This window comes from Malurus melanocephalus, unplaced genomic scaffold (assembly GCF_030028575.1).
Source record: "Malurus melanocephalus ecotype Western Australia unplaced genomic scaffold, MMel_1.1 scaffold_95, whole genome shotgun sequence".
Taxonomy (NCBI): Eukaryota; Metazoa; Chordata; class Aves; order Passeriformes; family Maluridae; genus Malurus; species Malurus melanocephalus.
In genome coordinates, this window is record NW_026623327.1 from 453,814 (window position 1) to 481,593 (window position 27,780).

Consider the following 27,780-nt stretch of genomic DNA (forward strand, 5'->3'; position numbering starts at 1 on the left):
TTAATCTTTTTCCATCTTCTGAGAGAAATTTTCATCTTTGAACTTTATTAAGAATGTTCAAGATTCATACYATTCTTGAAACGTATTATGCATAGAAGAGCTACAGAATCACAGGATAWGCTSAGYTGGAAGRGCCCCATCAGGATCCTCGAGTCCAACTCCTGGCCCTGCACAGGACCATCCCCAGGAGTCACTCCGTGTGTCTGAGAGCATCCAAACGCTTCTTGAACTCTACCAGCCTTGGTGCTGTGACTAGTCCCCGGGGAGCCTGTTCCACAGTCCGAACACCTCCGAGGAAAGAATCTTTTCCTGACATGCAGCCTAAACCTCCCCTGATACACCCCCGTTCCCTCGGGTGCTGTCACCTGTTCCCTCAGCGGTGCGGGGCTGGAGACCAGGAGGAACCCTCAGGAGCGGCCCGGGAAAGGCTGAGGGAGGCAGCGGCGGCGGCACCGCCCTCCCCTCTTCTCCCTTTCCCTCCCCTTCCCTCCCGTTCCCTCCCCTTCCCGCCCCCGGCGGGCGCTGCCGGAGCCATGGCCGCCTCCCGAGGGCCGTGGTGGGGTCGCTACGAGCCGCTGGGTCCCGGCACGGAGGTGATGGGGTCGGGGAGGGAGGAGGGCTCTCGGCGGGGCTCCGGGCGGCTGCTGGACCCCGAGCGGTGCCGGGTCTYGCCACGGCCGCCCTCAGCCCGCCGGGATTCCGGGTTGGGTGCCTCCGAGGCTGTCCCCTAAAAACGCAGCTGGTGTGGGCTGGGTGTATCTTGTGCGTGGATCAGGAGGGAATGATCTTCAGGCCGCAGACAGAGACAGGAGCGGGGTTTAGGCAGGGAATGGGCAGRACCATGGATGTTCCTCCAGAGCCAAGCGCGCCGCGCTGTGAGGGCGCGTAGGGGCAGGGCTAGGTTGGTTTGTCGGGGAAGGGGGACATACATCTTAATCGCTTGTTTGCAGTAATTTTTCGCATTATCATGCAATCATTCGGCATTTTACTGAAAGCACAAGAAAAATTGTAGTGGAAAATGACAGGGGAGCGCCGGTTGTGTCSGTGGGTGTTTCACGGCACCTGCTGGAAAAGGCTGCAACTGCGACCTTGCGTGGGGATTATTGTAAGAGGAACCGAAGTCACTCACTGCCTTGGGTGTCCTGCAGTCACTCCTGGGCGTGGGTAYTCATTCCTCAGGCACTACGGGAGAGTTCCTGTTTGTTTGCCTTTGATACTCTTATCTCCAATGCCATATGAAATTGGCAGCAGTGCACAAGCCTCATTCTTTTCTCGTTTATGTGCATGGCACAGGTTAGCAATGCTTTATTTCTTAAGGTGTCCTGAAAGGAACCTGCTGTTCTTTAGGTATTAGCAGCTGAAAACTKTCAGTAGCTATGCTATCAAATAAGGGAAAAAAAAAATTAAACCCCTCAGGATTTTAACCGTTAAAGACTTAAGGAAGCCAGTTAAGTTGTTCTAATAATTCATGAGACTGTAGACCTCTTTCATTCTTCATACCTTGTGTTAGATTGTATTGGTGGCAGATTACAAGCAAAAAAAAAAAAAAAGGTTTTATAGATAGAGAATTAAGTATTTTCTAAAAACTACATGTTTAGTAAAGAAGAAAGCACAAGCACCAACAAGAACTTAATTCTTTCAAGCATCACTGATGCTTTTTCCTTTGTTCTTTTTTAAACAGAAGTGCAGCACTGAAGAGAATGCTTCTTTCTTCAGTAAATTAACATATTCCTGGTTTAGCAGGTGAGAATTTATGAAACTGCTTGTTGCTGTTYGTTGATGCTCACAAAATTGTAGACTGTGAACTTAAATTCCACAATATCATTCTGGCTTGAGCCTGACCCTGAGATTGCTGTTAGTGCTTTTTGCACAAAAATTAAAACTTGCAACATTTAGAGACCACATTCAAATATTTTGTGGAGTATTGTTTATACATAGTAACAGTAATTTTATACATTATTTAGTGCATTATTTAGCAATGGTGTTACAACAACTTACCAGATCTCCGGGAACGAACATTCAGTAGTACATGTAAGGGGTTTTCCAGGTAACCAATTTCATGCTCTTTTTCCTCCTCCCTTATGGCAGGGCACAAGTTCTTATTGTAGCTCACCTGCTTACATGCACCAGAAGCTCCTTCTCCCTGGGAAATTTTTCACCAAAAAATAGGAACTGAAAGTTCAATTCTATCAAGTCTTGCAACTTCCTGTCACTTTATATGTTCAACATAATTTCAAACAATTTTGTGTGTTACATCTTGTGACCATTACTAGTTTTTAATATTTATTTCTTTGAAAAATTATTTCAGTCAAATATACAGACTTCAAAAACCTAAAAGTGGAAAAAGCATTTGAAAAGTGTTAGAATTGTTTATTGCTTTATTCAATATTCTTTATTCTAAAGGTAAACTGAAACTGGAATTTGCTATTAATAAGCTGATTCAAAACAATCACTTTGTTTCAAGGATTCAGAGTATTGTGTTAGATGCTGGCCTCGTTGAAGTTAGGAGTTCTTCTTTGTTTTCTACCAGTCCTTACATTTTACACCACAAATACMAATGTTCAGTTTTTGTAAAAAGTTCTGCGATGTACTGAGTGCAGTGTTCCTATATGACATTTTTGCATTCTTTATATCACAATGTTCATCCACATTTTCAAGGTAAGCTATATTTTTGTGTGTTTTAACTAATTCCACAATGTCTGATAAAAGAATAGAAGGGGTAAAAAAAAAGCAGCCAAAAAAGGATTTTTCAGTTATTTAGCTGAAACCCRGTGGTGTAATGTGGTTACCTCACTTGAAGATGACTTGCAGCATAGTCAGTCACCATCCCTGGAGGTATTTAAAAGATGTATGGATATGGCATTTAGGACATCCTTTAGTGGTAGATGTGGTGCTGCTAGGTTATTTAGATAATCTTAAGGGTCTTTTCTGACCTGAATGACTTTGGGATTCAATGATAATGYACTCCTTTGATAGAAAAGTATTTTATTTCAGATCAGAATAGTAARTGGGCAATGATACTACATGCTTGCTTATGAAATAGTATATTTTTCTGTTAAAAAAATACAAGATCAGAAATGTAGTCTGATTCCTCTGAACTCACTGTTCAGATGTGACAATCTGCTTGGGCTCTCCTCACTTCAGGTGAATTTCAGTGTACTGACAGTAACTATGAGTATTTCCACTATTTAGTCTGTAGCTTTATAGGATTACATCTGTTACTTTGAYTCCAAAGTTCATTTGTGTACACTAGATTATACCATTAGCTTTTTGAGTTAGCAGTCCTGCTCTTTTTGCCTGTTGTATTTCAGGCTGTCTGTATTTCTTTTTTCAGAGTGATAACTTTAGGCTACAAGAAGCCGTTGGAAAGGGATGACCTGTTTGAACTCAATGCAGATGATTCACCATACAGCTTGTGTCCTAACTTTGAAAAGCAGTGGAGAAAAGTCCAGAAGTCTTCCACAGGATTAATGGTAGCTATAATTCTCACTATARGCAATATCCTTTTCTCAAGCTGAGTCTAGAAGTTGGCGAAGATTTAAAAAATCCAATTGTTTATTGAACAGCCTACATTTTGTAGGACACAGAGGTCCCTCAGTGTTGGGATTGGTAATCTCTGGTATGGCTGTAGGATTTTTCTACAAAYTGTTCAAATTTACCCCTTAGAAAGACACCTGGTCACATTTCAACATTTCAAGTGATAAGGAATCTACTGTGCCTGGTACAGAATCTGCCAGAATCCTAGAAGTTTTTTTACTTAGTGATGAATTATTATTTTGTCAAAACTGTCCAACTCTTCCAACTCTTCTCTCTGATTTGTTTGTTCCCTGTGTCTTTTCTTTACATCTGTAATCTATATTTCAGGTAGCTAGAGAACTCTATTATCACTTTTACTGTCCATCATCATTATGATGATTAAGAAAGTCTCTTTTTTTGATACTTTTAAGACTCTTTGCAATTGTTTGAGCTAAATTCAAACTGAAAAAATTGTTACTTTACAACTGAAAATATTCTGAAATAATAGAAGGGTTATTCAACCTTAAATATAAAGTTGGCTTAAGCCTGCTATAAATGAGAATGCATTTATATTGAAGTTTATCTCTGTTTTTTTCTGATGCATTTTGTTTTGGCCTGTGATAATAATTTGAGGATTAAAGGATATTGTAATTATGTTCATGGATGATAGGGGCAACCCTAGGAATTATATTTATCCTTTCCTGAATAACTATTAGGCTTTCAGGCTAATAACTATCAGGCTAAATAAAACCAGACTTCATTTCTTAGCCCGAGRCTTTTATTTTATCTGTAGAAAATGTTCTTTTTTTGGATGATAGTACACTGAGGGCTTTAGTTGGACATTTTAGTATTACATGTGTATTTTATATTGTAAATGTGGGTGAAGTTCAAAAATATTTTTTCTCTGAATTCTCTATCTATTTTTGTAACCTTGCAGGCTTCTTGCATCCAAAGAGTGCTATTTAAGAAAACAAGTTTCCATAAAYGGTCTTTGATTTTGCCATTATGGCAAACATTTAAATATTTATTGATTAAAGTTGCATTTCTTAAAGTTACAGCTGACATTCTGGCTTTTATGAGTCCACAAATAATGAAGTAAGTTTTTTATGTGTTTCATTTTATGTTCAAAGTGCAATATTAATAATGAAGCTAAAGGGTTAGCAGTATCATAACCAAACCAAGCAACAGCTTAGATATGTAAAGATTTTACCCTACCCCCCCTTGACTAGCTGAAAATGATCTAATGAAGGAAAGCTTAAAGAAATCAGGAATTTCATAGCTGAAGGACTGAGATGAAACCAGTAAAACTTTCCACAATACTGTATATAAGTATTTAATATATAAATACAAAATCAAGTGCTAAGAAAAGTGGACTGAAAAGATACCTAGCCTTCCTTCTGTTATGTCATTTTTTTCCATCCCTACTTTTAAAAAACTCCCATAAATGTATAATATTTAATGGCATTTAATGGAAGACTGCAATGACTCTGTTATCATGTTGCTGGAGCCATGAGGTTGGTAGAAGTGGCTTTTAGAAATTGTGCTTGACCACAGAGATGTTAAAGAGATGATCAGATACCTAAGAGCTTATAAAGAAAAGAGTTAATGAATAGAATTATTGTTAACATCTGAACTATACCCTGAAGCAGTGTCATCCTGATCGCTGTAAAATCTGTTTGAAGACATCATGGCTGATCGTTATTTAAGATTATCTTTCACTAACACAAATATCAGAGTTTTTCTATAGATTATTTTTCYTCTCTTGCACTTGTACTTGGTAGTTACAGCATTTCTAAGTACAATTACCTATTTTTTTTTTAAATTTATATTTTTATGAAATTCTTTTATTCTTTATTTGAACTCCATTGACAGAGAAATCAGCAACAGCGCATTCATGTCTAGATTTGTGTTCCAAGCTTCTAAGCTAACAGGTTGGAAAACACAGATAAAACCTATCATTTTTAACATCTTATTGTGATCTTTCAACATATCTACATCCAAAACAGACTCAATTAAACAATTTGCTAGTGTCTTAGTTTATGAAATGTTTATGGTTGGTTGTTGATTTAATGGATAGAATTTAAAATTAATTTTCTTTTGTTTTCAGAGCAATGATAATGGCCAGTGAAAATGAGCCTAGTTCATATGGGAGTGGCTGTGGCTATGCTATTGCCCTGTTTTTTATAGTTCTCTCACAAACTCTTCTGCATCAGTTATACCRGCGGAACAACATTCTTACTGCAGTCAAAATCAAGACTGCAGTTGTTGGCCTGATCTACAAAAAGGTAACCATGTGTTCTTCTACTTCTCTTTCAAAACAAAACCTAAAATACACATACACTGTTAAAAGACAACATGTTTACTTAGCCTGATCAAAACACTGGTGGCAGGCTAACAGACTGATGTTGTATTTTGGTGATTATTTTTTTCTAATAATTTGGAATTTCAGCAGCATTTCTCTTGTAAAACTGTAATCTTGAAATTACATAGTTTTTGTCAGTCACCTGTACATTCATCCTATTGGAAATGTGTGTAGAAACTAGACTCTTTTTATTTTTATTTTGGGTTAATTTCCCAAATTTACTGAATGATGTGGGAAAACTTTGAGTTGTATGTCTGCGAAAAAAATAAAGGCATACAGGATTGCTGTTTTTACTATGTAGTAGTAGTGAATATGAGAAGCTGAATTTTGCCACTCTTGTCTCTTCTAGAGGTTAAAATTACCCCTGATTTTAGTGAAGCTGCTTTTGAGTTCAATACCCAGTAATTTAATTGTTTTTCAGATGTTTAAAAAATGCCGAACCACTGTAGAAATCTATAACTCATCCCACGTTTAATAGATATGCTGAGGCAGAAGCATTATTAGCTGCAGGAAATGCAAGTGCTAGTAATGTAGAAGTAAAAGCAGCTGTCTGACCTATAAAATGTTTACTSTAATCTTAATACGTAGCATATGGGGTGATAAAGAGTTGCAAGTGTGTTTCACCAGGTCCAGCTTTGCCCTAAGTGTCCTTTTAGCAATCCAGATTGCTAATTTTTGTGGCCTCTGTATTTTCTGGTTGCAGGCCTTAACTCTAGCAAATTCCTCACGACAGCAATATACAACTGGGCAGATTGTTAACCTGATGTCAGCAGATGCTCAGCAGCTCCTGGAGCTCGCCATCAACATGAACCTGTTGTGGTCAGCACCTTTTCAGATCATCATGGCTGTGGTCTTCCTCTGGAAAGAACTTGGCCCCTCAGTCCTTGCAGGTGTTGCACTGCTGCTGTTGGTTATACCTATAAATGCACTCATTGCAGCCAAAGTAAGAAGACTGAAGGTGAGATATTTAAGTTAACATAATAATGAAAGGCTAAGTTGTCCCTATACAGGACAACTATATGAGGGGGAGGTAGATKGTGCATGTATTAAAATGGTGTTGTTGCATCTGAGCTGAGCCTCAAGTAAATAAACAATGACAAACTGCAGCTCTTCTTCAATGAGGGAAGAAGTGTAACTGCAGAAAGGGAGCCTTGAGTTTGATAACTAGTATGTAGGTTGGATACCTAAATTTTCATTGTCTTGAATACTTTTGTATTATTAAAAACCGCTGTGTGACTCAATTTAGGGAACAGCTAAATTCTTGGATATGAGCTAATTCCATTCAGTAATGGGTTTTGTAGRATTATGCCCTTCTTCCAGTTTTCAGGCTAAGCTGCTCACTAAAATTTAGCACATTCTCCTGAGATTGCAGGAATTGCCCTGGAGGGACTGTGTGTTCTGACTTGTCTGGTCCTCTCATGTTGCAGATCTCTTGGCACTCTCACCTGTTACTATGACAATTCCCACTGGAAAAAAAATAGTACAACTCCAAGTTTTGCATTTCTATCAAGGCAATTAGTTTTCTTACTCTGCCTTTGGTGGYGTAACATGCAGTGAGGCATTTGGGTCCCCATTAATGCTTTTGTAAGGCTGTGACTGTTCAGAGACATTGAAAAAAATGCCAAAAACCTTTTTCACCTCTTCTGAAGGTGAGGTGCAGAGCTACAGATGTGCTTAGATCCCAACTCTGATATGAGAGAGAGAAGAAATACAAAGGACGATGAAGTCATTCTGTCTAAAAGTTTTCAACTTGTCGTTGTATATGAATAAGTCTCCAAACACTTATGAGCCTATTTACGATTTTTTTAGAAATGTGAGATACAGAAAAGCCTAAGTGCAGTATAGAACTGAGAATTTCTGTGTTTATTTGGTTCTTTAAGTATCAATGTAYTAATCAATAAGAAAGTTCTGTCCTAACTCCGAACATCCTACTATATGTATGCATACATGGGTTTCTATTTTATAGCATTACATATATACATGTGTGTGTTTAGTATTACACAAAGTTGTTAYTGAGTTTGTTTTTGCCTAGAGATTTTGAAGATTAAAACCATATTATATTTCCTGAAAACCCTGGGAACTGGAACCCTGTTAAGATTTTAATGTAAAGTAAAAAAAAAAGAAAAAGAAAAAAATGAATGTATTCTTTATGATATTTTAGAGTAAAATATTTATTTTAACGTATTTCATCTTTTGCATTGAAAAATGAAAATATTGCTGTCCTTGAACCAGAAAAGCCAAATGAAGTATTCAGATCAACAAGTAAAGCTACTAAGTGAAATACTGCATGGAATAAAGGTAATGCCACAACTAATAAAGGGCTTGGTTGTAAAGATATTATTATTTTTATTATATTATTACTATTATACATTATTATAAAGACATGTAAGTTATTTGAAAAACTAAGGTTTTATGAGTAATATTTCAGCTGACAATAATAAAAGTTTAAAGAGAAAATGTTTTAACATAATGTGCCTRAAGTGTTTTTGGAAAATATTTACTGGTTTAATATGATTTGAAAAGCTTACTAGCCATGATGCATGCATTTTACTATCACATTTTAATGAGGAAGTAAAGTATGTTAATAGATACCTGAAAAACTTTAGCAAAGCAAGACTATAGCATAGAAGGAAAGCACTTTTTAAAGTTGTCTTTTTTTTATTTTTCCTGTTTTCAATCCAGCTTGTCCTTAAGGAACATATTGAAATCTGAGGAATTAAGAGTGACTAGAGTATATTTCCTATGAGAACAACCTAATTTAGAGTTATATCAGGTCTTGTTTTCATTGGTAAAACATTCAGATTTTGTAGTTTGGCATTGCTGAATACTTGAAAATGACACTTGGATATTAAGTTAATTTCTGAAGCATAGTCACTGCTTTTTTGTAGTATTAAAATATGCGTATTTGATTGTACAGATCCTGAAACTTTATGCATGGGAACCTGCCTATAAAAGGAAGGTCATGAAGATTAGAGAACATGAGGTGGATGTTTTGAAGTCATCTGGCTATCTGACAACTTACTYCATGCTGACCTTGACATGTATTCCTTTTATGGTTGGTCTTATAAAACTATTMATTTTTGTAGAGGTGTTTCTCATGTTCCCTGTTGCTTTAGCAGCTGACTGGGTCACAAGTGTTGCCTCACAGGTTCTCAAAACATTAAATTTCTCAACACAATATATTTGAATTTTCAGGTTCTAATGCTGTGGGTATGACTAGAAAAGAAAGAGAGAGATTATGAATTGACCTGTGTTGGAAAGTCAGAAACCTAATCCAAAGCTCCTAAACCTCATGCACTGCTTTAATCATACTATTTCTTTTGCATAGAAATCAACTACCTTCTTTATATTCCTTTTTTAGTTTTTAGGGGAGTGAATTTTCAATCTGTATTTTTTAGGTATTCTTTCTCAAACACTGAACTCTATATACATTAAAGCTTTGCTTGAAGAAGGAGCTCTTAAAGGTGCAGGAAACAGACCATTCCTGTGAGCCAGAAGATGAGTTGAACGGCAAACTTTTGCTGGAAATTGGGGGATAAAAATGAGTTTATGACCTTTGGAAGAAGACTCTGGCAACTTAGGAGGACCACAAGGATATTGTTAGGGAGAGAAAAGATTAGAAGGGCTAATAATTAATCTGGCTACTGCCATAAAAGACAGRAATATGTATTTCTATAAATACATCAACAAAAAGGGGTCCTAAAGAAAATCTTCATCCTTTACTGAGTGGGAAACCCAGGGACAAAGGCTGAGGGAAAGACTGGGGCCTTCTGTTCCTCAATCTGAACAGAGTAAAACCAGTTGTTCTCKGGAAAACAGAAAATTTTATCTATGTATAAATTTTAGTAATAATGTAATTTTGCTTCCTAATATACATTTTCAATTTTTTATTTAAAAGGTTTCACTGGCTACATTTGGCGTCTTCTTTTACCTGGACAAAGACAATGTTTTAACAGCAACTAAAGTGTTCACATCTATTTCTTTGTTCAACATTTTGCGACAGCCTTTGTTTGATTTACCATCTGTGATCTCTGCTGTAGCCCAGGTAAGCCTATTATGAACAAGTGCTATAAAAGGCTAATGTTGTATTTTGTCATGTTTCAGCCAATTTTACTAGTGATTAAGTAGCTTAATTATTTTAAGTTACATTTTATTGAGGTGAAACTGCACACTCTTTTTATGGAATGCAAAGCATGAAGACTGTTTAAATGATGCCTCTCAGTCTTTTAAGTAGAACAAAAATTGGGTAGCTCACCCAATTGTGACTGAGCTTTCTGTCTCTCACTTTTCTTCCTTCAGTGGGCTAGACTCAACTTCTGCTCCTACTCTCTCAAGCTYTCTTCTTCATAGCCCACGGAAGATAAAGTACAAACAGTTTGGGCTGCACAAGCTTAAATCACTCAGCCACTGTTAGATATTGGAGCCCTTGGCACCAGCTAGGGGAGACCCACTGTGGACTCTACAAATTGTTTTTGTCAAGTCACCACCGAAGGAAGTGGAGGAAAAAGGATAGAGCTGCTGAGGATTCCATGTCAGCAACCTTCAGGCCTAATGGTACAGCAATAGGGTTACCACCTGAGTTGGGAACTTGGAGTTTTTAACACTCTTGAATGGGTATATCATACGAGCTGCTTGTGAATGTATTCATAGCAAAATGCTGTCTTTCTACATTCTATGAAGTGAGATTTATTGTTCACTATTTCTTAGCAAAAAAAAAATAAAAAAAAGCTGAACCACAGGTTTATGAAAACAAAGTAAATGAGTCATAACTAGACAGCAGTAGATCCTCAGGGAAAAAAATACACTTATTGATCACTTTAGATTGTTTAGCACTTTAAGGAAAATATTTTTAAACACCTAAACAAGGTGTTTAGAGTTTTTATGTCAGGCTTCAAATAAGACAAAAAACATGTTTTTCCATATTATCTAAACCTTTCAAAATAGTATTTAAATGTTTAGGGAGCATGTGCATGCAATTATTATATATATATTTCTATATGTACACACTCACATGTTCATTTTGTAGACCAAAGTTTCTCTGAGCCGTTTAGAAGATTTTCTGTTTGCTGAGGATCTTAACCCTGAAGGTGTCAGTACAAACTACARTGGAAGTAAGCAGTAGTTCTTAATTTTTAATTGGTCTTGATTTTATTTGGAAGATCATTAAGAAGTTCAGCTGAGAGGATGGATAAACAACTCCTTGCTCTATTTTCTTTACTACAATAGATCATGCTGTTGGTTTTATTGGTGCTTCTTTCTGCTGGGAAAAAAATGGCCTACCAATCCTGAAAAAGTAAGATACTTGTTACTTACTTCTATGAGTTCCTTTGGCAGAATGTGATGTCTGTAGAGATTTTGGTGAGATTTAATATATTCTGATTCAGAGTAGTTCATGATGATACATACCAAAAAGAATATGAAATAGTGTTTCCAAAGTATCCCATGTGATCAGTGTGCTTTGGAAAATCTATGCAACAAATTTTTAACTTGTCAATTTTTCCTGAATTGCATTTTGGGGAGAATTAAGTGGGTTGCAAGTAAGCCAAGGTAGCTTGTGCAGCCTTACATTGAATACTAATCTTAAAACTGGGCTGTGGTGGAATAAAGAAACAAGCAATAGGTTTGCTTTTCTCACAGCAGTCTCTCTTGCCTGAAAACATCCCTCATTTTGTTTTCCATTTGTTTTTCAGGGTATTTCTTAGGTTTCAATTCAGTTCTGCTTAAACTGCTGTGCAGTGGCTACATTGGAGGGTTAGGAAGGAAATGGTATAACCAGGTCCAGGGGTGTAATGGAAAACCTATTTGATAAGATCTGCACAGATGTTAAATTTTATTAAGGCAACTGAAGAAGTTAAAACCTACCCAGTCTTAACTGTCTCACCACACTGTTTACCCTGTTCCTCTCAGGGGTGGGGGATAACTTTCCATAACATGGCATTGAATATCCACATCKCAGCCACCATAGCCTGCCATATAAAGTCCAGGTATGAGCTGCCTTCAGCAACCTCTAGTTTGCAGATAAATAAGTTCATACTTAAAGTCATTATTGCAGTTCTTGAAATAGCATGGGGTCAAAAGATGTTGTAACTGAAGTACTAATTTCTCATTATGCCAAGGGTAGTACAGAGGCTTTCTCTCTTACAGTGATCACAATCCATGCATGATGGAATATTTGCAGAGGGGATAACTAATTTGTCTTCCTCAATATTTCCAGCTTGAGTGTCAGCATTCCTGAAGGCTCTTTAGTTGCTGTTGTGGGACAGGTTGGATCTGGAAAGTCATCTTTTCTTTCTGCTGTTCTTGGAGAAATGGAGAAACTTGAAGGAACTGTTCAGAGAAGAGTAAGAAAGACATGTTCCCTACCTTCCCACTGCACAATACCGCAATTAAGCAGAACTAATTAATAGATTTTCAGAGGGCATGCAGCTTAATGTAAGAAAATACATAGGAGCGTTTCCAGCTATTGTTCCTATCTCATAATCTTAAATTCTAAAGCTGACACATTCCACWTCATATTATGTAAAAATACAGACCATCAAACTGTATTTTGATGTCTACTGGATACAGACCCTGTTTCCTGCATATAGATATTTCAGTAGATGCCTGTTTGTCACTGTGATCTTTCTCTGGAACACTTTGCTCCTTGTATGTCCCAGCTCTGTCAGTTTTATTCAAAGTCATAGGTGCTTTTAGGCAATGTCATATGTGCTTTGTGTGTTAGGCAAGCTGTTGTACAGTAATATTCAGMAGATTGTTTTTATTACCTGACAATAAAAAATTTAACAATGTTCAAATCATTGGTGACAGATTTTAATAGTGCTCAGGTTTTGGAAATAATTACTAGTTACTTTGAGGCAAAGCTGGAATTTCAAATTTATTTTTAAATGCTGTTTTTTCATGTTCAGAAAGCCCAGGTAAACAAAATTGTTTTCAATTCTTTTTAGGGTTCAGTGGCATATGTTTCTCAGCAGGCCTGGATTCAAAATGACAGTTTGCAGGAAAATATCCTCTTTGGTTCCAATCTAAACAGGCCATACTATGAACTTGTTTTAGAGTCTTGTGCTTTACTGCCAGATTTGGAGCAGTTACTGAATGGAGATCAAACAGAGATTGGAGAAAGGGTGAGAACATGAGGTGTCAGAAATGATACAATAAGTTAACTTATGGCTTTTATGGTTTTATGATTATCTGTTTGATAATTGATACTGATGACTCACCAGTGCTCAGCGAAGTACATTCTGCCCATCTCCTTACTTTGATTACTTACTTTGAACTGAACTTTGAGTTCTGAACTTCTAATAATTTTGAAAATGGCTTTGTTTATACAGACGTTTGCATCTGCCCTGTCCTGTTCTCCAGGGGTTTCCTCTATAGTGTAAAAATGCCTATATGATTGTAAATAAGTGCTTTTTTAGTTTTCCARAGTTACCTTACATTTGCCCATTTTGGAGTGGGAATAATCAACAGAGCCCAAGCTTTGCTCTAGTTACTTGAAAATCCAAATGTTACCTTTTATTTTCATATCTAATATAAAATCTACTTTGATTACCTGAGAAAAATAATAGCAAGACGGAGTATGATACACAGGTATTCTTTATTAATTTTGTATTTAAATGTGGATTATTTTGATTTTCTTTTCTTAGGGTGTCAATATAAGTGGAGGGCAGAAGCAGAGAGTGAGCCTTGCTAGAGCTGTGTACAGCAATGCTGATTTGTATCTCCTCGATGACCCCCTGTCTGCTGTAGATGTACATGTTGGAAAACATCTTTTTGAGAAGCTAATTGGCCCTTCAGGTCTCCTAAAAAGCAAGGTAACGTAGGATGGCTTCCTTTCAAGTTGGGGATGACCTGCTTGGTACAATCCAACAGACATGGTGAAAGTCCCAGTCATTCTGCAAAAGCTCATCTCTCACGTAATAGGTTGATGATAATTATTCTGAATAAAGAGGCTAAACAAAAAGCAGTACAGTTTACAGCCAGTACAGGTTATAGGATCAAAGGTTTCTTACTGAACAAAGAAGTTCCTAAGGGAAAGTGGAATCTGAAGGTATAAATTCTCCCAATTAAAAACTGTTCATGTGGGAAGGTAASAGTTGTTAAAATCTCAGTGTTAGGAATTATTACAGATTATTCCTGCTGCTGCCTGAAAAACACATGTATGTATTAACAGGAATTTCCTACTGTTGGCTCAACATTACTTACTTCACTATTGTCTTTTCCTCTTTCCCTTCTCTGTATCTTTAATTTACCTTCTCCATGACTTACAAGTATCTGGCAAGAAGCAAGAATTCCAGTAATGTTAGATTTGTACGCAGATTTTAATATTGAGATTATCAAACTACAGGTAGTATATTAAAAGCTGGAGTATCTAAGTCTTTTCTTTAAAACCTATTCTAAACCATTCCTGAGCAGGGAGTATGTAAGAAACATTAAAGATGAATAAATAGGTTAGTACAAGTAATAGCAAGTAGCTATAAGCTTATACTTTGACATTACAATGAGCAATTAAAAGAGTGATGTAGTAAGGTAGGCAATAAATAACAAAAAAAATAATAAGAATAGTAACAATGATAATAATAAAGTAGACAAATAAATTAAACCACAGAATAATTCCATTGTATCATTCTAGCTATCATAACGGAATGTCTGCTTTTAGTGAATATTTATATTAAATAGCAAAATAGAAAACATTGTATTCCAGACTCGTCTACTGGTGACCCATAACCTCACCCTCCTACCTCACACCGATCTAATATTAGTGATGGAAGAAGGCAGAATAAGTCAAATGGGAACCTACCAAGAACTCATTTCAAGGAGAGCTAATTTTACTGAGCTTGTTCAAGTCTTCAGTGCAGAGCATACAAGTGAAGAGACAAACAGAGTGGACGGTGAGAAAATTTGTGTACTGTGTTTGCTTAGTATTTTTACTTTTCATTCCAGCTTCTCAATATATTCTTTCTTCCTGTCCTGAAAATAAGTGAAAGAATTTCTGGAAAATKTGGAGCATTCTGGTCTGTTTTGCTACAGAATTATAGGTTATAAGCTGAAAAAAACCCCACCTTTTCACTTCTGGCTTCTTGTACTGTACCATTCTACKCATGGTATAATACTGAAAATATTTTTGTGTATTTTTCCTTTGTAGTGAGTTCTTCAAAGGAAGAAGGTCAGCTGGGCAGGAGTTTGCAACAGAAAGGGCTGCTGAAACATAAGGAGTAGGTATTAAACAAATATTAGCCATTGCATAACTGATGGAGTGCTAGAACAGCCCCAAGTGCTGAAGGCTGTGCCACCATGCTTTGCTGGGGAAATACGGGTTAAGCCTGAATGCCTGTTAGCAGCTGGCTGGAACGTGTGTCCGGAGCTCATCTTCTGGATTCCCTTTATGCAAAACAATTCCAGTGAATGCACCACATTCAAGGGATTCACTTCATTGCTTCACTGTGGGAACCAAAGTATGTTAAGCAGGAAAAGTTTACATGATTTTGTAGTATCCTTTTCTGCTTAGCAATAAATGCATATCTTTTTCAATGATYCACAAAAAGATTTGAAAGTGTTTTTATTGTTTGCAGCTCTTCCTCTGATCARTGGAAAATACGCACTAACAATAAAGAGAAAGTTGCTGCTGGGGGTGTAAGTATCACTGATAGGAAAAGCTTTGACATTTATTTCTACAAAAATAGCTTCTTTTGCAGTTGCAGTTTTTTGCTTCTTATGTTTCTTTACTGAATTTAAAATAGTACCTTACTGGTTTTAACCGTATTTTAAGTCTGAGATCTTTTATTTTGGTGATCTACACTGGCTGCATTTTCCTATTACATCTTAGTCCATCTAGTTTTGCATATTTCAGAAAGGAGAAGATTAAAAGAGCTTTTACCACTGTTAGGAAAACATTCTGCCCTAGAAATTTTAAATAGTTTTGTGCTAAAGCACAGACTAGAAATTTTGCTTGGTAAYACTGCTGCAGGATTATCTTGTGTTAGAAGCACACTTTCTGCAGTCTCCTTTAAAAAAATCTGCCACTTGCTAGAGAGATGTAAAAAAACAAGTGAAACAGTGTGGAGGAGTCAAAAATGTCTGAGAGGCTGTAGTTTAATTAAAATAAGAGCAGTGGGGTGGAGGGGTGAAGAAAAGATGAATTTCTAGCAAGATGGTAGAAGTAGCGGCTTGGAAAAAAGGGATTTTACAGAAGAGACACAACAGTTTGTGCTGACTACAGCTCATCTCACTCCAAACCTTGTAATGAAATCCATGAATCTGCTCCTACCTGTTCTGTGTTTCAAGTGGCCCAGCTGAGTTTGACCCCATTAGTCCTTATCAGCACCAAGAATGAGAACTTTCTCCTGCTGACACTAATTTTCTTGGCTCCAGTAGCCCAGAGTGGTAGTTCTAAAGTTTCTGCTTCCATCAATAGAGTAAGATCTGTTTCATACAAACARACAGGAATTGCACACTTAGTTGGTTCATTGTTGCTTTWTTATTTTCCTTTTTTGTTTYGTACAGTCTGCATATTTAGAAGTCTGGAAAATGTTGCAAGCAAGATTACCATTACAGATCATTCTAGTGGGAGAGGAAACCCTTTCACAGCATGATTTTATATACCTAATTTATCACGTTTAATTAAGAAATTCTTTAGATTKATTCTGAATTTAATATATCCAGTTCCCATTGTATAATGTGCATTTGCTCTCAACAATGCTAATTATTGCAATGCAAATAACTCCTCTTTTTTAATGTGTTTTTTTTTTTAAATTTTATTTTTAGATGAAAATGTCAGTTGTTCTGAAATACCTGCAAGCCTTCGACTGGCGCTGGATGTGGCTGACCATAGCTGCATATATAGGCCAAAATGCACTGGCCATTGGCCAAAATCTATGGCTTAGCACCTGGACTGCAGAAACAGCACAAGTTAGTGATTTCACAGAATGGAAASAATCACAAAACTATAAGCTTGGTATCTATGGGCTCCTGGGATTCATTCAAGGCAAGGATGAGCATTTWTGACTGTTTTCTCACCATCTGCTAAATTTAACCTGCCTAAATGTGTATTGGTAAAGAAATAGTGCTGGTTGTTTTAGGGTGTGCAAYACAGTATAATAGTTAAATCTGGGAAGAGCAGAGGGCACACATAAAGAGACGTAGAGAAAATACTGTTTAATGGTATTTTGTGGATTCTGGGAACATCCAAGGGTAATGTAATGAAGTTGTGTTGGTATCTCGTTGAGGGGGAAAGCAGCATTGATGTGTAGTGGTGTTAGCAGGACAGAGTTAATGGCAGGAAAACATTCTTATCAAGTAGCAAGATGTACCAGCAAAATGCAAATATATGCATTTGTAAAACAGAGAGGAAGTGTGCCTGTTGGATTGCTGACTGTGTAGAAAGCAGTGATAGAAAGCAGTGACTGAAACAAGCTCCATCCACCCCATCCATTCATACTGTGTTTCACTGTATCCCTTCCCAAGGGCTGCTGGTTTGCTGTGGGGCCTATGTGCTCACCAGGGGCTCCCTGTCTGCTTCCCGGGCCTTGCATCATCAGCTCTTGGACAATGTCTTGCACCTTCCTCTTCAGCGGTTTGAAACCACCCCAGTTGGGCAGATCATCAGTAGATTCACAAAGGTAAAGGGAAAAGTCATACATATTTTCAGTCGCATCAAAATGAAGCTTGAGTGACTCAGTTGTAATTTATTATTCATAAAACATTAATGATATGAAAGAAAAGTACTGCAAGTTGCRGAACATAAAGAACTGTCTCAAGCTRTTTTCTTACAAAAATCATCAAAACATATTATTGATAGTTGTACAGATCTGATCCAAAATCATTAGGAGGCCATTCCTGTAAGACCATTCCTGCAGTGTAACTGGTTTATCAGATGTAAACCTGCTCTGTTTAATTTTTTTTTTCTCTAATGGTATATTCCATGTCAGAATCAAATGTTATTGTCTAAACCATTTAATATATTAAATTCACATTCTTAGAGGTATATAGACTTAARTGGGTGTTATTTTCCAATTTTGTACTGTTTTCTTTGTCTTAAACTAGAACTTCTGATACACAAACAAGTGTTATTTACTGCAAGTTTTAATACTTCCCACATTCATACCAAGATTGTTGTCATGAATTACAAATTACTTGAAGCACAGTGACTGCTGATGGTGTTCTCTGGAATAGAYTCTGGAGTGGTTGTGTAATATGCTGAAAGATCAGTTGATGAAGGTTTCACTGAAGCCTCTAGTYTTTAATAGCAATACATTATAAAGTGGATTTGAAGAAGTTTTACCATGTACACTAAAAGATTGCTACCAGTAATGTTCCAGCACAATTCTAGAATTATTAGCAGGAAAACATAGGAGTTAGCATTTTAATTCYTGGCCTCCTTTTCAGTCTGATGCTTTATGTAAGTTAAAGAATATGAAGCAGCAAAATAGCAAGAGCTGTCTTGCTATTTGAAACACTCTGAGCCTGTTCAGCTACCATGAGTAGTCTAAAAGCTAGTATGGCTATTTTGGTTTTATCCAAATAATAATATGTGAATACACATTTTGTTAGGATATAATCAGKGGAATCCTTCTAGTGTTTGTAGAAGATACTTTAGTTTTATTCCATTTCTTAAGGATGCTTTCTCAAAAAGTTTTTAAACTTTCAAAGTTTTTAGTTTTACTAATTTACAAAAAAAATCTTGATTCTTTGTTGCAGGATTTATTTATAGTGGATGTCTGTTTCCATTTCTACCTGCGAACTTGGCTGAATTGTACKCTGGATGTTATTGGAACCATTCTGGTTATCACATCTGCCTCACCCCTATTCATAGTGGTAGTTATTCCACTGGGATATTTTTATTTTACTGTCCAAGTAAGTGTCTTTTATAGGGATTTCTAGATCTGTGTGCATGAGATGTCTGAACAAATCAAGGCTCAAATTATTTGTAATTGTTAAAAAAAATGCATCTATATATACAAAAAACATCTCAAATATTTGTCAGAAAATGTCTTCAGTTTTCTTGAAAGGAAATTTGAACACTTCCTGAAKATATAATGCTTGGAAAATTTTAACAACTTACTTTTTTTTTATTAAATACGTTGTTTTTTCATTGGAACATACAATATTGATACACATCCCAGCAAGAAATCTGGTGGTTTTATGATGAAGTGGGGTGTATACAATAATGGAAGTTAAAAGTTGAAGGATAACCCTAAAATGGTATAGAATGATTCTTAAGCTACCTGTGCAATTTGTTGTTTAGTGTGTCAGTTATCTACTGAAAAAACAAAATGTAATGTTTCAGAAAGACTACTAGCTGCATCTGTTTCTTGATGCTCAAAGTRTGGTCTGTGATTAAAGAACTTAAAGATTGTTAGAATCACAAAATAAAGGAAAAGAGTGCCTGGATTCAGTCTCTGCTGAGGAGTTGAAATACAGACATTAAAGAAATAAAGGCTGACTTGCATCAGRGAGAGATGCAGGACATTCTAACTTGAAAGTTACATTGAAGTTGGTTGTTACATAYCTCTTGTGGTACAGCACATTTTCTATAGAATTTGAAGATAATGTTATTTTATTTTTGCCTTGCCAGTAATTTTTATACTGTTCTTATGCCATCATCAGAATGTTGGTGTGTCGCAACAGACAAGTAGGGTTTTTTCCTATTGTGAATACTTTTTTCTTTGTAGACACTTACAGCTTTTTTCATGTTGAAAATTTGGAGGGATTACTAAGCAAAATCCTTACCTGGAACCTGTCTGTACTGTTTTATTAGCGCTACTACATCGCAAGTTCCCGGCAAATCCGGCGGCTGGCAGGAGYATCACAGTCCCCAGTGATCTCCCACTTCAGTGAGACTCTGGCAGGGAGATCAACAATTCGAGCATTTGGCCACCAGGAGAGATTCATTAGGAAAAATAACGACRTTGTGTATGAGAACTTGGTTTGCTTCTACAACAACCTCATCTCAAACAGGTACTTGACAGCAGGTTTGTGTTTGTCACTGAAACTTCTGTGGAATTTCACTAGACACTGTTTACCTTTAGCCAGAGTACAGCCACTCAGAAGGAGAGAAATGTCTGGAGAACACTCTGGGGCATATGGTGGGATTCTTGGGGATGGGCCTGAGCAGGGCCAGGAGTTGGGCTTGATGATCCTTCTGGGTCCCTTCCWACTCAGCATCTTCTGTGATTCTGTAACAAGRGCAGTTTATCCACCACTCTTCGTAATGAATGCAAATATCATGTTTAAGCACCAGGATTTCTTCTTATCTGCCAGAAACTAGTAGGTTTATAGAATGTGCATGTGCTGTCTTTCTAAAAAGAAAGGAAAAAAAAAGAAAGTTTAGCAATCGCTCATAAGCATGGAGACTATGCTACATTTCAACTAACAGTTCCTCTTGCAGGTTTATGAAAAAATTGAATTTATATTTTAGTAGTTCATGTGGAAGTTACCTGGAGTCTGTGCCCACACACACCAGGGAGTTCTTGAGAGTGGAAGCTTGGGTTTAAGGAAATAAAATCCATTTCCTCACATTTCTTTGTGATTCAATGCAGTTACAGTCAGAGTCAAGAGATTCCAGGTCTGTTTTTCAGTCCTAAACCTGAATCTTTTTCAGATAGGGTAGGCAGGAAAGCAGTATGAGAAGTGAAGGGGGTTGAGACACAAGCATTTTGGTTTTAGTGATGCTACCAGTTCCAGATATGTCATATTYGCCCCTCAGTTCATCTGTAAAATGGGGATGATGGTACTTATCTCTTTTGTGGAGTGGATAAATTGCTAATATAATGATCTCAGAGCTTAATAGGCTATAAAAAATTAGTGGGTAATTCCATTTTTTCTTTGCCTTGATTTACTACAGGTGGCTATCTGTCAGGCTTGAGTTTTTGGGAAATTTAATGGTGTTCTTTGCTGCACTGTTTGTAGTGCTGTCTGGAAATACAGTGAGTTCTTCTACAGTGGGTTTATCAATATCCTACGCTYTAAATGTAAGTAATAGTATAAACTTTTTGCTGTTACCACATTGCAYAGGAGAAGAGAATTATACCTACAGTGGAGTAGGTGAATATACATGGGGGCATCAATGACACTTAATTTCCCTGGGCAGGACAGTTTYCCTTTGAATTCCATTAATTCTGGGAAGCTTACCATAAATTATTTTCCAGTTTTGAATGTAAATGTAATAGTAATTATTAAACGTATTTTAAAATCAGYTTAATGAAGTAGGTATTTTTAAGTGGTTTGTTAAACCAAAGAAGAAGCATAGTCATGTACAATTATACTTCAGATTTAATTTCTTGTTCTTGTTTACTTWCTRAGTGTTATGTAGGAATGTTTACTTRAAAGCTCACTAAAATAATTTACTTAGGTATTGCCCTTGCAAAGGTAGTATATCAGAACCACATATTTGAAGTGTGTTTTAAGTAAGGTAAGTTTTATTGATAAATTGCTAGATAGAATAAATCTTAAGTATKATGTAGACAGAAACTAAGCATCCAATTTTCTTTAATGTTGTGATGCTGAGGAGCCAGCATTGTCCAGACTGTCACAGTGGTGAGCTTCCAAAACACATCTRACAGATTATAATGAATAGAAACYGAAAAAAAATACAGAGAAAATTATMTGTCATGGCATATCCACATTCCACCAAGCTCACAAAAGTTCCATTTTCTGTTCTTCAGAGATTGTTCTATCTCCTTTATCTCATCCTGTAYTTGGTGATGACAGTCACAGTTTTCMACCTTCATCTGTTGTCAAACAGATACGATTCTCTTTAGCTGCAAACATGTCCAAAAGGCTGACCTTGAGAATTGATTTGGCTCACTCTTTTCCTATAAAAGAGGAAATAGTTAACCACAGATTTGGCACCATGGGGGTTTGGAACTAGGTGATCTTTAAGGTCTATTCTAACCCAAGCTATTCTMTGATGATTCTGTGTGCAGAAGCATCCCCAGTGCTTGAAGGTGAYGAATTTGGCCCAGCCAATAGATACCTCCATCACATATCTATTGTTCTGCATTGCTGGCTTGCTTTACCTAGGAAGTAGTACAACAATAGTACACACAACATGAGCCATGTATATTTTTATTTTCAACATTTCATACAAATACTGCACACTCTCTGATGATTCTGAAGTATTTGCCAGTATCTGGGGCTTTTACATCAGTGCAAATTACAACAACCATTGGGCAGATTRAAAGCAGACAAGAAGTGCTCAGAGGAACACTTGAGATCAGGAATTTTTTAATCATTGGTTCATGTKATGTGCCAGCATATTCTGTCAACATTTTTTTTTGCTCCTGTGATTTAGCATCTAGCTTATGAGATGTTCAAGTTCAGGGTAGATTTTTGAATTAGGGTGCTCTATTTCTACTAGAGGTAAATTTTGTTCTCTGATGTATACGTTTCCCCAGGTGATTCAGATTTTAAATGTTTGGGTGCGTAGAGCATGTGAAATTGAGACCAATGCAGTTTCAATTGAAAGAATTTGTGAATACRCAACAGTGGATAAAGAGGTGAGCATTCTTCCTGAAGGCTGAGCATTTGTTTTGCATATTTCACTTACGTGCATAGAAAATGACCAATTAGATTGACTTTAATATTGGTGAGTGGTAATAGCAGGTAATTATTATTATATTTTCTGGGGTTTGTGGAATTTTTATTTGAGAATAACATGGAGCTTCTTCATTACATTYGTAGTGGTTTTATAGAAGTTTTATTCCTATTTTGACCAGTAAATTTTTTGTTACCCTTTGTAGCAGTGGATTTTGTAGTAAGACTAATGCAGCTGCAGCTCAGGTGAACTCCTTGTGCTATGTTTCACCAAGGGGAGCATTTGAATAAGGGAAGAGAGGAAGAGAGGCCTGTCAGACCCATAGCTCTTACCTCATGTCTGGGGAGATATTTGTTTCAAGTCAGTTTGCCCTGGCTATTTTTTTTTTTTCTAAAAGTGGTGCCCATGTCAAGCACAGAGCCATAAAAGCCCTTCGGAGCACAGCTCTTCTATTTCTTCATTCTCTTTTACTCTTCTGCCTTGTTTATGTTTTAATTCCAGGAGCCATGGATATTGTCTAAAAGGCCACCAGTGGGCTGGCCTGATAGAGGAATTATAGAGTTTGTTAACTACAAGGCTCATTACAGGAAGGATCTTGGATTAGCCCTGAATGGTGTTTCTTTTCAGACACAAAGTAAAGAGAAGGTACTGTATGTAATAAGAAATAAATCAGAGGTATAAAATTCTGTTTCCCAGCTTTCTGCTTTTAAAGGATAAGGACACTCCAATACTAAATGCAGCAAGATGAACAGAGAAGATGTTAAGTGAAGCAGAGAGTAAAAAAAAAGAAAAATAAGAAAAGTATTTCATGGAAACATGTAGACATTCTTAACCCTGTAATATACTGAGAAAATGTTTTATTAATGTGGCAGTTCTTTGGCAAATTTTAATTATAACTCTTGTCCACTCTGATGAATGTTTGTGCAGAGAAATAGGCTTCCAGGTTAGTCCTGATCAACATTGGGCTTGGGATCAAGGAATATCAGACRAGACATGGTTTGAAGTCATTGGTTTCAGCTGAGGGGTGCTGGACRAAAGGGAGAGGAAATGGGAAAGATTCCCACTGAACCACGCATGGACYGTAGAGCTTCTGCAGGAGAACTGGACTGGGAGCTGTGAAACTGAATTCACTGTATCCTACAATTCCCTATATTTGTATAATTTTTCATTTAGAATGTGGAGCATGGAAGGTTACTGTCTCTATAATGAAACTTTCTGTTTCAGGTTGGAATTGTTGGCAGAACAGGAGCTGGTAAATCAACACTCACAAATTGCTTGTTTAGAGTTCTGGAGGGATGTGAAGGCAAAATAATTATTGATGGAATYGATATATCAACTATCGGACTCCATGACCTACGTGGAAATCTTAACATTATTCCACAGGTGAGATATGGTTTACAAATAATTATTTATTATTCTTTTTTGACCAACACAAGACATTCAGTTTTGGGGAGAAATTACAACCTCAAAGTCCACAAGCTGCCAAGAGACAGAGGTATAAAACTCCAGTGGAATTTTGGCAATCATATGGAAGAAGCTTCAAAACAATAGAGACCACAAGTATGACGTTAGGTTTTGTATGCCATGTTTAGTTTGTCTTAGCTAGAATAACTACATATGGTGTTTTCAAGTCCCACCTGAGGGCAAAAATATTTTAAAATAGGTCCAATTATGTCTGAAGCCTATAGGGAATAAAGTGATGTATACACAAGTTATGTATTATGTATTTAAATTAATTTGCTATGGTCTATCATCTAAAGCTGTCTCTGCTTACTTCAGAAGAAGACAGGAAAATGAAGATTAGATCACATATCATTAGAATTGTTTTCATGCTGGTTAACTGATTTATGTTGTATGCAGTAATGTAATGCAGTAAAACCTAGGACACAAATTCAATGGGCACCTGAAGCCTTTTTGCACATTCCCTGAATGCCATTCATACGAACGCTTTTGTGAATGGGTGATGTTATCACTTGCAGTAAATTTATCTGACATTTTTCAAAGGGAGGCTTTGGTAGCTTTTGTAGYCTTTTTGGAGCTTTTACCTTGGTTATATTTCCTCTGTGTCTCTACCCATAGACCATGCAGAGATGATGCTTATATTTAAACCAAAATAGCTTGGGTCWTTCCAACAGAGATTATTAGAATATACCTGTAGATTCCTGCAAATCCTTGGCTGTTTTTACCTTAAGAACCATATTTGCTCAGGGGAATAGCAAATTCACCATTTTTTATATGATTTCTCATTTTGGTACAGCTTTTTGATAAAACTGTAGTCTCAAAATGAGAATACAAAACCAAATTTTATTATGCCACAGGTCTTCAGAACACAATTTTACATATTTAGTTTCAACATTTGTCTTAAGTAGCTAATACTCTACAAATCTGCACAACATCTRGCAGCTGTGAATAACACAGTATTTTCTCAACTGCAGCTGCAAGTCTGATTTACTGTGGATGGAGTATATGGGATCCACATCCAGGCAACTAAACTGAGAGAGGAACCCAAWAGTGCAGTGAACTTGGAGGCTGTGATCAGAATAGAACTGAAAGTGAAAAAAATGGAGACTGAAGCTTGTGAAGAATAGGTGGAGTCTGGATGGTTGAATTGCRTAGGTCAGGAGAGTGGATGAAGGTAAAAATCTGGGATAGAAACAAGGTCATGACAAAATACCAAAGCTGACAGGGTGCACATAGCTTTTTCAGCTCAGCCAAATAATCTTATACAAACAGCTTTTAAGAATCGCATTAAAGTACAGATTTGAAAATTATTTTAATGTTGTTCTAGTGCAAGTTTAAATGAAGAACAGTCACAAGCTCTGTTCTAGTGCAAGTTTAAATAAAGAACAGTCACAAGCTCTGCTACCACTTCAACTGTCCTGTTTGGTCATTGTGCTCCCTCAAAATTGTCTCTTGTTCTGTTTGCATCTAAATTGCTAGTGACTATTGTTGGCCTCCTATGCCTGTTAGGTCACAGCCACTGGGACTGCACTTGGTCAAGGTGTCTCTYCACCATCTGTAGGAGCACCTTAGTTCTCTCTGTAAATCTCTGTAGGTGTTCTTGKTGCTGAATATGTAATCTTTCCCATAGGAAATTAAGGATATTTAACTCAGTTGTAGCTTTCTAATTTTTCTTAGCAGTGCTCATGAATATAGTGTTCAGTGCTTCATAAACATAAGTATAGTATTAATTCAGGTGTTGTGGCACTTGCCAGTGCTGGGCAGGTCTTTAGTCAGCCACAGAACCAGAGCACAGAGAATGCACAAGAAATATCTTGTCCTTTATATTTCACCTTAATGAAGAGCTGATAGACACTGCACGGGATTTTTGTCCTCCCATTCACCAGCTTCAAACTGTTACTATTTCTCTTGCAAAGACCCATGTCCAAGATCATTTGTCTCAGTTCCCTCTGTAAATGTAAGGGTTTATCACAGCCTGTTTTAGGATCATGTTGGAATTATGCRTTCACATTCTGCTGCTATTTAGGACCCCATCTTGTTTTCTGGGACACTGCAGTCAAATCTGGATCCACTTGGAAAACACTCTGATTTTGAACTGTGGGAGGTGCTGGAACTGTGTGACTTGAAAGATTTTGTCCAGTCACTGCCAAAGAAGCTCCTCTATGAGATTTCAGAAGGTGGTGAAAATCTCAGGTACATAATGAAGAAAGTGCTAATGCAGTTATTTTCCACTACTGGAAAACTGTGTCCCTTCCAGAGAGTTTACTTTGGAAGGTATCAGGATAAAAATGACACATCTCCTGTCATCCTCAGTAGAACTATTCTGGTAGTGCAAGTTTCTTTGAGGTGACCAGCTGGTCACAGTGGTATGAATTCTGATGCCCTGTGCTGTATGGGAAGCCAAGGGAGTAGACTATTTTCAGCTCAAGTATATAAGTGTAAAGATGGGGGGGCGGGGTGTTGCAATTCATGCAGCACCTCATTAGATTTAGGTAAAAAAGTGCTTATTTATTTAAATTAAAAAAATAAACCATGAAAAAGAAAAAGCCAACCAGAAAAAAAAAACCAAAAAACCCAACAAATTCTAAACTCACCAAAATGCAGAGAGCTTATTCTTTTGTTCTATTTGCTTAGGCAACACAACTCCGTTTTAACTTATAAAACAACCCATAGTTATGCAAGGACGGTGACGCTAGAAATAAAAGGACTCTACACTAAGGAGAAAAATATTAAAGCTTTCAGCACCAAAGGGACAGATTTTAAATACTGAATATCAACCTGAAATTTTTCGACAGACCATTTTCAGGAGGGCATTTCTAGAAGGCACATAGTACAGCTAGCATATAGAAGTATCCARACTTTTACACTGAACATTATTAAAAAGTAATTAAGCATTCAATCTGGCTCATTCAGAGTGCCCACTATAATGTGGTTTAACATTCAAAGTTCAGCCATGGGTGTTGAAGAGTCCCTACCTTAACTGCTATTGATATGCTGAGCAASGAGAAAAAATTCCAAAGCAAGATGAACATACTTCAGTAGTCTTTTCAGAAACATAACGTGTTGTTAGAAAAGTATAGAGAGGCTCCACAGTAATCTCAGTTTTATCTTGTGCTCCCTTTCCTCCATGTGCCTGACTTCTCAAATGTATTTTTAACAGTGTTGGGCAGAGACAGCTGGTCTGTCTGGCCCGTGCTTTGCTACGAAAGACAAAAATCCTGGTCCTAGATGAGGCGACAGCTTCTGTTGACATGGAAACAGATAACTTTGTGCAGTCCACCATCAAAAGAGAGTTTCACAACTGCACAGTGCTAACAATAGCTCACAGGTTACACACAGTCATGGATTCAGAGAGGTAAGTTTTGATAAACCATTTGGAAAAAAAGTTACTTCCTTGAAATGCCTTCCCATAATCCAGACATACCTGAACTAGGACTGGAAAATGTGGCTGAAGAGCTGATTTTTCTTCTGTAATCTTTCTGCTCTTGCATTGCAGAGTGMTTGTTCTGGATGCAGGAAGGATTCTCGAATATGATACACCACAGAATTTGTTACAACRAAAGGGTGCCTTTTCTGAAATGGTTGCAGAGGCTGGGATAAGAAGATAAAGAGAACTGATGAGTGAATTCTTAAGGAGCACTCAAGGGATCTCTGGCATTCCACATATATTTGTGCAATACTTTAAATTCCATATAAAACAACCGACTTACTCAAGAGCTCCTTACAGCATTACTATTTACTACAGCTACAATCTTTACTACAGCTACAAAGTATTTATTGATCGAGTTTCTTAAAATAACTTTTGGATTTTTTACGGATTACTTGTTTTTATAAAAATCATCTTGGTACTGTGACAATGTAACAAAGCAGGGATTTTCATGGCATGTTAACTCTTCCATTAGTAAAGACT

The 27,780-nt window shown here is 37.0% G+C and overlaps 1 protein-coding gene across 1 annotated transcript; it reads left to right on the forward strand.

The window, feature by feature from the left end:
* Nucleotides 1-487: 487 nt before the first annotated feature.
* LOC130575005 (multidrug resistance-associated protein 1-like) lies at nucleotides 488-27,618 on the forward strand. The gene is made up of 28 exons (XM_057368593.1): nucleotides 488-593; nucleotides 1,682-1,743; nucleotides 3,335-3,473; nucleotides 4,454-4,611; nucleotides 5,624-5,801; nucleotides 6,582-6,836; nucleotides 8,111-8,176; nucleotides 8,796-8,933; nucleotides 9,777-9,923; nucleotides 10,905-10,989; nucleotides 11,105-11,171; nucleotides 12,093-12,219; nucleotides 12,823-12,999; nucleotides 13,522-13,689; nucleotides 14,580-14,766; nucleotides 15,021-15,090; nucleotides 15,448-15,508; nucleotides 16,640-16,859; nucleotides 17,339-17,493; nucleotides 18,572-18,727; nucleotides 19,632-19,831; nucleotides 20,718-20,844; nucleotides 22,270-22,371; nucleotides 22,911-23,054; nucleotides 23,634-23,792; nucleotides 25,897-26,063; nucleotides 27,031-27,225; nucleotides 27,367-27,618. Exons 1-28 carry the CDS (start codon nucleotides 534-536, stop codon nucleotides 27,476-27,478), a joined length of 3,882 nt encoding a protein of 1,293 aa, XP_057224576.1. The 5' UTR covers nucleotides 488-533; the 3' UTR covers nucleotides 27,479-27,618.
* The last annotated feature ends 162 nt before the right edge of the window (nucleotides 27,619-27,780 follow it).